The sequence below is a fragment of the Saccostrea echinata genome, unplaced genomic scaffold (genome assembly GCF_033153115.1).
Source record: "Saccostrea echinata isolate AGI-Se365-2 ecotype Australia unplaced genomic scaffold, CSIRO_AGI_Sech_v1 ptg000011l, whole genome shotgun sequence".
In the NCBI taxonomy this organism is placed as follows: Eukaryota; Metazoa; Mollusca; class Bivalvia; order Ostreida; family Ostreidae; genus Saccostrea; species Saccostrea echinata.
This window is the reverse complement of record NW_026889760.1, coordinates 2,382,162-2,394,455: the sequence shown is the minus strand read 5'-3', so window position 1 is coordinate 2,394,455 and position 12,294 is coordinate 2,382,162. Positions and strand designations below refer to the sequence as shown.

Genomic DNA, 12,294 nt, shown 5'->3' with positions numbered 1-12,294 from the left:
TAAATCAAACTTTTCAGTGTGTTGTTGATACAGATTGAGTATGTTGTCAATATCTAGGATATAATTGTAACAAGTTTAAATATTAAATTGAACAATAATTGACTTTTAAATGAAATTATGAGATCCAAACAAACCACGTGTTGTTTTCCTAGTTTCGAATCATGAATTTTCGAAGTTTGAAAAATGTCGTTTTCGGGGATGCAAGAACATGAAAAGCTCACAAAAGTGAAAATACTACCAGAATAAATTACAAGCAAAGATACTCCATGAAAATTATGTCTCTGAGATGGTTGATTTAATTTTATTAAAGCATATCACGAAAAGTTTATCATAAAATGCAATTTTTTTTCATTCTGTTTAGATTTAGAAAAAAAAATCATTTAAAACAACAAGTTATGTTAATATACTTTATGTAGAATTTTCTTGAAGGCATATTTCAACAATAATTTAGACCCACCGATTTTATTTATTGGGTCAGCAATAGTAGAGGGTGTTCGATTCGATACTGAAAAATCAATTCGAAACTATAGGAAAATGGGGGGGGGGGAGGGGTGTTGTAATTGACCTCTCTGCGTCTGTACCATTCATATTTTGGGAATTTTGGTACCACTTATTTGAAAAGCATAGAAATACAATTTAAATAACAACCAAGAACATATGGAACTTCGACCGTGTAGGTTGACAAGACATAACAACAAACCGATTCGTTACCGGAAAAAAGACTGTAGCGCCTTTTTAAAAAGGCGTAATAACGCAAAAAAAAGGCGTAATAACGCGAAAAAAGGCATTATTACGCCTTTTCAAAAAGCGTTATTACGCCTTTCAAAAAAGTGTTATTACGCCTTTTATTTTCAATACATGACTAACATGCATAGCCCACCCCGGGGGCTGAAATCTAACCCTCGGGACATGAATTTCACAAGTATAGGGCTAATTTCTCAAAAAATAATTTAAACATATTGTAATTAGATTTCCTGGTAAAAAGATTTTTAAATGTGTAATATATTTTCAATGTTTAACCAACTTAGTCCTTCTTTGATGCCAGACACCTCTACCAAGGGTCATGGATTTCACAAATTTGGTTGAAGCTTATTGCTCATTATAGCCATGCAAATAGTCTGCTTTCAATTTTCCAAGAGGAGAGAAAAATAATTTATTTGTTGAATTCGTTATAACGAATTCAAAAATTTGTTATAACTTACATGGATGATAAATGATATATATCTTTTAGTGTACATGGATGATTATGCCGTTTGTCAGAATCCGGTGTTTTTCGAAGTTCAACATGACGGATATATTATCCATGCTAAAGGTAGCATGCATATGAAACAGTTCGAATATGCAACAAAGAGATGCTCGCTGCGCTTCAAAACCAAGGGTGAAAATTGTATTTGTGCAGAGTTTAACGACTTCCATGTTGAAGACTGTTCTGTGCAATTAAAATTTCTCCAAGAAAAGCAGCCCATAGATCTGAGGAGAGAACCCAGTGACGTTTACCTTTTCGTAAGTATAAACACTGAACACTTTTTTTGATATCTGTAAATAAATCTCTTATCAAAAGTTTCACTTAGAACTGGCCTCCAATAATGAAAAGACGAATGGACAAATTACATTCTCGGTTGGTACTTTTTAAAAGAAATTGTTTGTTTGCTTTGTTTATTTTTTGACTTGTTTTGTTTTTGTGTGTAGAAAAAATACATTTGTGGGGATTCCTTAGGAACAGTGTGCAGTACAGGGCCTAATCTGACCATACAACTTTTTAAAGAAAATATCAATGCACAAGGATACAGTTTTCAAGTCAAAGTATTATCAAAACATAGTAAGCAATTCACCTCTAGAGAAGATGGGACAAGGCGAGCAAAATGCCTATTGTGCGACAAATATGAAATCAAAGTAAAAAATGAAATGTCATTTATGACACTTTTTTCTTTCATTTAACATTAACGTAATCTTTATGTAAAATCTCCACAAATTGCAACAATCTCACAAAGATTGCAATAATTCGATCGTCTATGAAATAGCATACCTACACCAAAGAGAGAAAAATAATTCTTCATACTAAAACACAATTTTTCCATATATGAGTAGGTTTTCACTTTTTTTGAAAGATTGTATTCAAAGTACATGTATACGTAAAAATATATATACCTCGGTTAACACAAACATGGAGAAAAGACCAACTATATCTTAAAAATGTACTTTTATGACACAACATTCGTATTTCTTCGAGAAATATTTGTAGTCCATTTAGTGAAGGGTCATATCACATATCACACAATGATTTAAATGTCGATGTTTGCTAGGAGTGATATAACGTAGTGCATGGTTAGTGTGTTAATATCCAAAATAAAAATTGATGCTCAAGATTTTATTGCCTGGGTTCGAACCCCAAGTATACCTATATCACATTTGTTTTAATCATAAAATGGTTTTTGCCGAAAAAAAATTTTCGCAGAAAAGTTTTGTTTGTCATAATTTTATATATTTCAATAATAATGAATTTAGTCTAAATATTGAATATGATTGGTATACATATGAAGCTTTAGGCATTTTGCACGTCTTTTTCGTCCGTCTCCTTTCTATACAGTTCAAGAAGAAAAAAGGCATAAGTGTACGTGTTTCTTTTCTGTCTCCACCTTAAACATACAAAGTAAAAAAGTGATTATATCTGGTCGAACAAGATGATCTTGTACTGTTTTGAATATACAGGTTAGCTGTTAATAAAAACAAGATGTGTCTGTGAAACATTCATGTCCCCTTATGGCAGCTCATGACCAAGGTTTTAAGTTTGTTTTTTTTTTTCAAGTATAGTTCAAACTCCAAGGTCAAGTCGTCAAAAATGTTGTAACAAAAAAAAAAAAAAAGAGGACTTCTCATAAGGAATACAATGTGAAATATTAAAAGCACTAGTACCAATCATTCAAAAGTTATGGCTAATATTAATGTTTGGTGAAAGATTTTTTTTTCGAAAGTAGATCAAACTCCAAGGTCAAGGGATCTAATATGTTGGTATCCAAAGATTGTTCTTATCACAAGGAATACACACATTTGAAGTATGAAAGCCTTAGCACCAACCGTTTAAAAGTTATTGGCAAGGTTGAAGTTTTTTTATCGGACAGACAGACAGGCAGAAAGACCAAAAATATATAAATAGTGCACGTTTTTGAGGGTAACAGTTGAAATTGACACCCCAAGGAAAACCATTGTCAACCGACGCGTCAGCGGAGGTTGACAATGGTTTTCCGAGGGGTGTCAATTTCAACTGTTACCCTCAAAAACGTGCACTATTTATTTTATTATACTGAATGTCTTATTGATTTCGGATGTCATAAAAAAAAATTCGGAGATCGTCGTTAAGTTCACGCTTAGAAAGCTTTCAAACTCCCCGCTTCTATTTTCTCAATAAGAAAGCTTCGGAAAAGATTTACCAACCTCTTTATTGTTTGTTTGCTACTCAAAAAGTCCTTTATCATCTAAAGTTTGCACTCGCTAGGATGTTTCGTCTGTCGTTTGTTGTTTCAAGTAAGCTACATCGGACGCAAGCTTTAATTGACGTCGTTTATTTGGCTTCTTTCAAACGCACAACCGACGTTTTGAGAATTCTATGGTGAACCGTACGCGCATGATTTGAACGCATGTGATATTTTCGTAATGTTACCCGTTGTCAAGTATGTTTCTAACGCTGAGGGTAACATTACGGATTGTTAAATGCTTCTAAACCAATCAGATTTTAGTATTTAACATGAAAGTATAATAACATAAAATACAACATGATTGGCTGTTGTAATTCTTATACCCGCACTTTGTAGAGAAAGTTCGGGTACATTGTTGTCAGTCGGTCACACTTTCTTCTTCCTGTAACTCCTCTTACAATTTAAGCAGTTAACTAATTCATCTTTTGGAATATAAGTGGTGTCCTTTAGATGTGTAATAAAGTTTCAGAGTTTTCATTTTCATCGGGGGGGGGGGGGGGGAATGGGAGCTGAAAAACGATTTTTTTTTCCTACAAGAAACCTGGTTCCCAAAACTCCTCCAACATTTTACGCAGTAGCCATATAATTTTGCAAGATAATTGGTAGTGTCCTGCAGATGTGCAATAATGTTTCGGAATTTTAATTTTTTTTATCCTGGGGACCAAATGGGGATAAAACGTTTTACAGAAATCTGGTTCTAAGAACTCCTCAACTCTTTACCCAACAACCATTTCAAATTTTGGAATATGATAAAAGTGTCTCATAAATGCAGGTGTTATTTACACTTGGGGTCAAATGGAGGTCAAAAAACAGCGTTTTTAATTTTACAAAAACCTGGTTCCCAGAACTCCTCATACATTTTACATGTACTGATGTAGTAGTCATTTCATCGTTTGCAAGATGATTGGGACTGTCCTGTAGATGTGCAATACTAGTAAGGTTTTGGAGTTTTCATTTTCACCCTGGGGGTCAAATGGGTTCGAAAAACGACGTTTTTATTTTTTCAAAAACCCGGTTCCTAGAACCCCTCAAGCATTTTACACAGTAGCCAAATCATCTTTTGTAAGATGATATGGGGTGTTCTCTAGATGTGCAATAAAGTTTCAGAGTTTTCATTTCACCCTTTTAAAATCAGAATTTTCTACAGCACTGTCTTTAACCCTTTAACCCCCAGAGACGCATTTGGACGCATTTTCAGCATCACAGATATTTAACTGTTGGTTTTTCTAAATAGTCGGGTTACAACAAAACAATTGATATTTTCTGAAACTAGAGAAGAAACTAAACATTTTCTATTCAAAATTTTTCTGTGCGATGTTGAGAAATTATCATAAACTTGAATTAAATATAGCATATCATTGCTGGAAGTTGATAAAACTACGCATAAATGACTGATTTTGTGCTATTTTCTGTTGGCTTTATCTACATTACAAACACAATAAAATAAAAAACGAATGCCATAACCTGAAAGCTGGGAATTTTCCCTACGTTTTTTACTCCGGACATTATAAGGTACGTGTACCCGTTACAGAGATATTTGTTGTTGAATATTGGAACTTTTACAGTAAAACACACAAAATGCACTATGACGTCATTTGACGTTTTACATGCACAATGAAATCGTTCATGAGCTCAGTGTAAAACAAACTATATCTTTTGATACATGGAACAGACATTTATTTTTTTAAATGAATTATTTGTGAAGAAGAGGTAATGTACAACACGTTTTGAGTCATAAACATGTAATAAAAGGAATTTTCCATAGCTTTGGGAGATATATACATGAAGTAATAGTCCTTGACCCAACGCCCTGATTGCTTGCACCCATTTTATCAGAAATCCCTGTCGAATTTTGTGTCAGTCCTACATGTAGTAGGAATAATCAATCAAATACTAGTAATTTAATATTATGCTTACCATTTTCCTTATCTTCAGATTTATCATTAAAAATGATTTTAAAAAATCTTTTTTTCTAGTACTTGGTGTACTTTGAAAGGAAAAGTGCATTACATTTTATTAAAGCGACAGGATAGATAACGCAGTTAGCCTTTTTCATGATAAAAAGATGAGAAAAAAACTGTCACAATGAAAAAATATATCAAAAGTACTACGTAGTACGTCGTTAAGTAGCCAAACAAACAGCAGATTTTAATCAGATTGCTATATTTATAGAAATAACTTCTGAATAAACACACAGGAAACTCAGGTTTCTTTGTTCGTGTTATTTAATTCATTTTTTCAGTCTTCACAGAGTTAAGAACAAGTCTATATCAAACTGGATAAAAATGGAAAACTTGGAATAAACTAACAAATTCTCCCTCATTGCCTAATCCTTTACAGATTAGCCGGGATTACAAGTATGTGTATTTAGGAAGCCGAAAAGTTGAATCTACTGCTACAACAAAAAATAAAACGGGGAAAGTATGTAAAATATTAGCCAGAACATAGCGCGAAAATAGCAAAATGCGCTATTTAATATAAAAACCGCAATTTTACTATTTTTAAAAGCTGTGGAGAAATCTAAATGAATGTACAATCAGAAGTATTCGGAAACTACGCCTAAGCTCTATGATTTTGGTAAAACTTGTGTTTTTCACTATAGGAATCAACGGAAAATATTTTTAAAAATCCCCCTTTCCTTTTTACAGCAATTTTGAATTATTATTTAACAAATTCATACCAAAGCACTTGTTGTTTCACGGGGGGGGGGGGGGGGGGGGTTTACACATTAAATTACATGAGTTAAACATATGGAAAAAATGAAGGATCATTTATCCATGTCCATGTGTATTTTAAAATCTGAGTACTATTTTAGAATCTGGTGATGTTTTAAAGCCTGATTTCAGTGGATACTAGTATACATCGTCTAGCCCCCTTATAAAAAGAGTTGTAATTAAGAGCAATTAACAATTTGACACTGCTATTAATACGCAGGTGTGTTAAGGAAGCACTAAGATAATCTGACTTGACTGAATCAGTGATTACAATATGACGTCATAGTAGGCGAGATGACGTGAAGTTTAGAACACAAGTTTTCTTAATATTGTTATTTAGAGACATAATTTAACTCCTGAAAATGAATAGAAACGTGCAAATATTAACAAAAATCAAATGTGTTTATTTTATTATGCTGTATCTGTCACTTGAATTAAAATCTCCGACCGATGACGTCATAACTGTTCAACAAGTAACTTGAGAATCGATGATGTTGTGTAACGAGAATTTGGCTAAGACGGCATGTAAAAAGATACGTAAAAGGGGGTTTAGAAGCAAATACCGTGAATATTATGTGTTATTCATGTAAAGTTAAAGTTTGTTAAACAGGTACGTTGATTTATTTTCATCGATTATATCTTCTATTGAAGAAAGTCAGCTATTTACGTATCCCGGTTGGCCTTTCCTCTGTCATTCGTGACAACAATAATGCAAAAGAACAACACTAAGCTGGATATTTAAAAACATAAGATTTGTACATATCGAAAGCTTGTGTTCTAAAATACTTGGAAAGTGCTGCTAGAATCGTGAGGTAAACATTGTTTGAAGAAATATTTCGGGTTATATGTATATAATGCAAAATATCGGGTAAGGTTTCGTGCAAATATGTGGAATAATTATTTTCCCGACCGGACAGTGGGATTCTAGCAGCACTTTTTAGGTATAAGAGATGTTTTTCAACTATATTATTTACTCAAAGAAATTATTAAACCCCGGGGTATTGTTGTTCTGTGAACTTTTTTATTAAGGAATATTTTGCTATTAATAGCAGTCACGTGATGACGTCGGGGTGATGCACTACTTGGCCTCAGACAATCCGTGTCTTTATATAATAGTTAATAATAGTTTACGTTTTATCGGCGACTTTGACAAATTATCAATCTTAATTTTCTTTAAAAAGTCTAAATTTCTCGAGAAATGATTTGTATGCTTCCTTAACACACCCGCGTAATGTTCATACGGTAATTTTTGAATTTACCGGGTGGTAGTAAATACAACAAGAGGCCCATGGGCTACATCGCTCACCTGGGCTCATTGGCTAGGAAGAAGCAGAAATCAGTTCAGTATTGAAGGGGGAGGGGGCAAACTTTAATTTAAGCTACCTCAGGATGCTTCCATATCAATATTACTAATCATGGGTTTGCTGTTCTTAATCAGAAGAATATTAGAGATTTATTTTCCTGTGTTTTTTCTACCGTCACGGTAGCTCATTCTGTAGAGCTCTCGCTCCGTGATCGGAAGGTAAGGGGTTCGAGCCCCGGCCGCGACTGACCTAAGTCGATAAAAAATAAGTTACAACTGTTCCTTCGCCAAGTGCTTGGCACTTTGAAGTGAACGTTGCGGGTCCTTAAGATGACACCTTAATAACCGAGGCCCATGTCATGGCATGGGCACGATAAAGATCCCTCACTTCTCAATGGCCCTGAGTGCCGGGTAAAGGACTATATTTGAAGCCCTTCACCGGTATATGGTGAAGTCTCTATGAGTGAAAAATTCTTGAACGGGACATAAAACAACATACAATCAATCAATCTTATGTTTTCCTATGTAAAACTCTGATCTCTCGTTGTGGCCCCACACTACCCACCCTAAATTTGAATCTACACTACCTGAGGATGCTTCTAATCATGGCTTTGCTGTTCTTGAGCAGAAGTTTTTTTCAAGATGATTCCCATATTTTTATCTTATGCAAAACTTAATTGACCCTCTGCTGTGCCCCCATGATTTGAACAAACTTGATTCTACAATACCTAAGGTTGCTTCTGTATAAATGACTAATAATGGCTTAGTTGTACTTGAGAAGATTTTAAAGATATTTCCTATGTATAAGCATTTCATAGTAGAAGATGATTTATCAAGAGGAAGTTTCAAAAATGTACTTAACTAAGCAGTAATTAATTAACAAAGATTGCATTGAAGTATATGGGGACAAGCTATTTTTTTTTAAACCAAATATACAAATGCATGTAATAAGAATATTAATAAATACTGTGGTGGAAAGATGCATTAAAATATTAGAAATAGTATGACTATTGAAAACGATGTTTTTACCAGATAAGTTTTTTAATTAATTAAAAACAGAGGTAGATAACCCTTCAGGGTCATAAATTAGGACACATCCCACCCTTGCATGCTAATAGTAATAAATGGGAATTATGTTTAAATATACTGAGTATTAAACACATACACATCTGTTGTGTATTCAATTTCATTGAATCTGTTGCTATTAGGGATGGAATACCTTATCTTCTTTATTGCTGATTCAACATCCGACTTCTGCTGCTAGCTTCTGAATGCCTGATTTCTCAATGCTTTGCCTTATATACCCTTTGGTTTGGCTAGTCCATTCCAAGGGTTGCCAGGTCATTCCATTATTTGAGTTCTTCAATGCGTTTTATTCGAATGCCCCTTAACCATCACACCTATATATTCCTATGTAAAACTTTGACCCACTGTTGTGGCCTCGTCCTATCCCTGGGGGTTATGATTTGAACAGACTTGAATCTACACTACTTGAGGATACTTCTATCTTAATATGACTAATAATGACTTAGCTTTTCTTAAGAAGAAGATTTTTGAAGATATTTCCTATATATTCCTATGGTGAACTTTGACCCCTGTTGAGGCTCTGCCCTACCCCCAGGGGTCATGATTGGAACAAACTTGAATCTACACTACCTGGGATACTTCTGTTATAATATGACTAATCATATGGCTTTGCTGTTCTACAGAAGAAGATTTTTAAAGACATTCCTATATATTCCTTCGACCCCCTCTTGCAGCCCTGCCCTACCCCCGGGGGTCATGATATGAACAAACTTGAATCTACAGTATGTAATGAAGCTTTTACATAAGTTTCATCTTTTCTTGCCCAGTGGGTCTTGAAAAGAAGATTTTAAAGATGCCACCAAATTTTCACGAATTCTTAATTGTCTCCCCTTGAAAATGGACGCGGCCCTTCTTGTGAGCAACTTGAAATCCCCTTCACCAAAGGATGCTTTGTGGCAAGTTTGGATGAAATTGTCCCAGTGGTTCTTGATAAGAAGTTGAAAATGTGAAAAGTTTACAGACGACAGACGGACGCCGTACACTCTTTGATCAGAAAAGCTCACTTGAGCCTTCGGCTCAGGTGACCTAAATATTACAATATGACAAGTTGTCATATTGTAATTTTTGTATTTACTTTCACCCGGTAAATTAAAAAATTACAATATGACAATGATATAATTCAATGACTAGTGAACTCTTGTTTGCAATTAAAAAAAAATAATGGCAAATTTGTCATTTTATTGAATAAAGGGGTGTACAATGTAGGCTGGAATCGAGAGTTAGTGTGCGTAGTTCTTTGCCATGCTCTCCCCATGGCCGTCTTTTAAAACGTAATGATGAACTTGTGATATTGTATATTCGAATACATAACAGGGTGTTGTGAAATCTCAGATTCAGGTCGCTGGAACCAGGCAAGTAATTTTATTTAATGATAAAATTCTACTGAAAATAAATAGGGGCCCATTTGATGTCAAAAACGACTGGGCATTGTTTCTTCTAAAACAGATGGGTTTTCCAAAAAGAAAAAAACCCGGGTATTTAAGGCGAGATATTTTCTGGCATGATTACTAGGACATCAAATCAACATTTAACAAACGAATTAGAGACGATGTTCAGCAATATCCCTCCTCCTCTCCCTTCGACCAACGTTTTATAGATGTCAATTTTTGTAACGTTGATATTTGTAATTTTAATGTGTACGATGGCGTTGAATATAGTAAACCCGTGTTTTGTTAGGAAGTCCCATTCTCAAAATTGCTATTTTTGTAACCATGGCAACACTGTTCATTGAAATAAAAATACTAAAATAAAGAATTGTGTATCTTAGTATACTCTACACGTGTACCAAATTTTATTAAAGTCAGGTAAAAACTGTAGGAGGGAAAGCGATTTGAAAATTGCTTAGAATTACGACAATCAGACAGCTGTAAAGCCAAAGTCTTACGGATGACGGACATTGTGTAATTGTATAAACTCTTTCTATAAAATAAAATTGACCAGTATAACTAAAAACTAATTGACTGTATGCTTTGTTTTAATAGTGTCACTAAATTCTTTGTTAAGGAAACATTATATGTAAATTTGTTTGTATTTCTGGGATGAAAAAGGGGGAGAAGCACATATTTTGGCAATTATGGGTCTCATTCGTTGCCATGGCAACCACGACGTCAATTTACTCTGCATAATTGAATACTTTAAGATTTTATCTTTCAGAAAATGTATAGGTTGCTTTATGTAAAAGTGACTAGAAAATGTTAAAATTTCAATTTGAAATTTTTAGGCAGTTTTGCAGAAAAAATGCAAAATCTCTGGTAGTTAAAGGGTTAAGACCGATATTGAATTTATTAATTGAAATACTAACATAAGAGGTCCATGGTTATATGCTTACCTGTGCATTTTACGTTCAATTTGATACATGTATACATATTTTATGTTACTAATAGAATAACTTTTATAGCTTCTTCACTACCCAGGTACAAAGGAGCTAGCAAATACTTACCTGCCTGCGGGTATTACTATCTTTTGTATTTGCTGCCACCTGTATGAAGGGGGGGGGGGGCTGAAATTCCTTGATAACCCAACTCCTCATTTAAAGGCAATCGGACGACGAAATATTTTCATTGAAGGGGTACGACTGTAAATCAGCACTGGTTTTCTATTGTATAGTAGATACTGACAAATATTTTTTTAGGGGAAGCCCCCCCCCCCCCCCCGTTTCCGGACCTGATGGGCTATGTTGATCAGCCTCTGTACTCAATATCAAATAGTTTTGTATGCTATTTGTCAAATAATATTAAATGTTTTTTTTAATTGTATTTCAGCCGATTTCGCAGTAAAGGTGGGTGTGATTAGTGGTGTAGCAGTTTTTATTGTAATACTTGTCACCATTATACTTTACCACTACTGCTACAAGAAACGCAGATGCAAGTGCAACAAGTGTCAAAGGGTATCTACTGAGAGCGAAGAAATATCTGAACAAAGATCTGAAGAGATGCGGGTACTAGAATAAACAAACACTTAGCTTGACATAACTTGCATTTATTCACATATATCATTTGTTTTGACTCTCACGAATTTTTTTTTCTTTTTTTGGAAATAAAATGTATTTTCTAGTGTGTGGTTGAAACGACAATTGAAGTTATTCAGGATAATGTAAAGAGTTTGTTTTATTTTTATTTTTGACATGAAATTTCTCCCTTACACCCTTGAGCATCATTGATATTTAAAACATTTCAAATGTCACCATATTAAGTCAAAGTCATGACTCAAGACACACAGTGACATCAAATTCAAGTTTCAGTTAATTTCAGTCAATGATTTTAAACTCGTGACATGGGCATTTTCAATATCTCCATTGCTCTGAGACCTTGAATTTTAGATATGACTTTGGGTCAAAACTACAGAACATTTTTTTTCCTGGATCTGAATTTTTTCGATCCATCAATAAGGGTATTTGAGTAAATAATTCGTGAAAAAAAAAACCGAGAAATTAATTTTATTTAACGGGTGTTTCGCGAAATTACGCGATTTATAAGTAGTAATCTGACGTACTTGGATTATATGAACATGCGCAACTGGGATACTATACAATAGGGCACATTTCTTAAGTTAGAAATGAGAGCCAACATTCAAATGAGAGTCCACGACAATATATTTTAGCGCAAGAAAGTATTGTAAAACTTTTGATTCTAGTTTTTTTTAAATTACTTATGAAAAGTGTATCTTTTATTCGATAAAACCCACAAACAACATAAATGGAGATACAGTGTATCAAAAG

General features: G+C 34.0%; 1 protein-coding gene across 1 annotated transcript; it reads left to right on the top strand.

The window, feature by feature from the left end:
- The first annotated feature begins 1,285 nt into the window (after positions 1–1,285).
- On the top strand, positions 1,286–11,582 carry LOC133184918 (uncharacterized). The gene is made up of 3 exons (XM_061319986.1): positions 1,286–1,503; positions 1,690–1,819; positions 11,339–11,582. The coding sequence occupies exons 1-3, from the start codon at positions 1,318–1,320 to the stop codon at positions 11,524–11,526; spliced, it is 504 nt and encodes a 167-aa protein (XP_061175970.1). The 5' UTR covers positions 1,286–1,317; the 3' UTR covers positions 11,527–11,582.
- The last annotated feature ends 712 nt before the right edge of the window (positions 11,583–12,294 follow it).

Bases quoted from the DNA above. Each gene is read 5' to 3' on its own strand.
- LOC133184918 (XM_061319986.1), top strand. From the start codon at position 1,318: ATGCATATGAAACAGTTCGAATATGCAACAAAGAGATGCTCGCTGCGC. The intron at 1,504-1,689 runs GTAAGTATAAAC...TTTTGTGTGTAG, and splicing joins CCAGTGACGTTTACCTTTTC to AAAAAATACATTTGTGGGGA. The intron at 1,820-11,338 runs GTAAGCAATTCA...ATTGTATTTCAG, and splicing joins CAAAGTATTATCAAAACATA to CCGATTTCGCAGTAAAGGTG.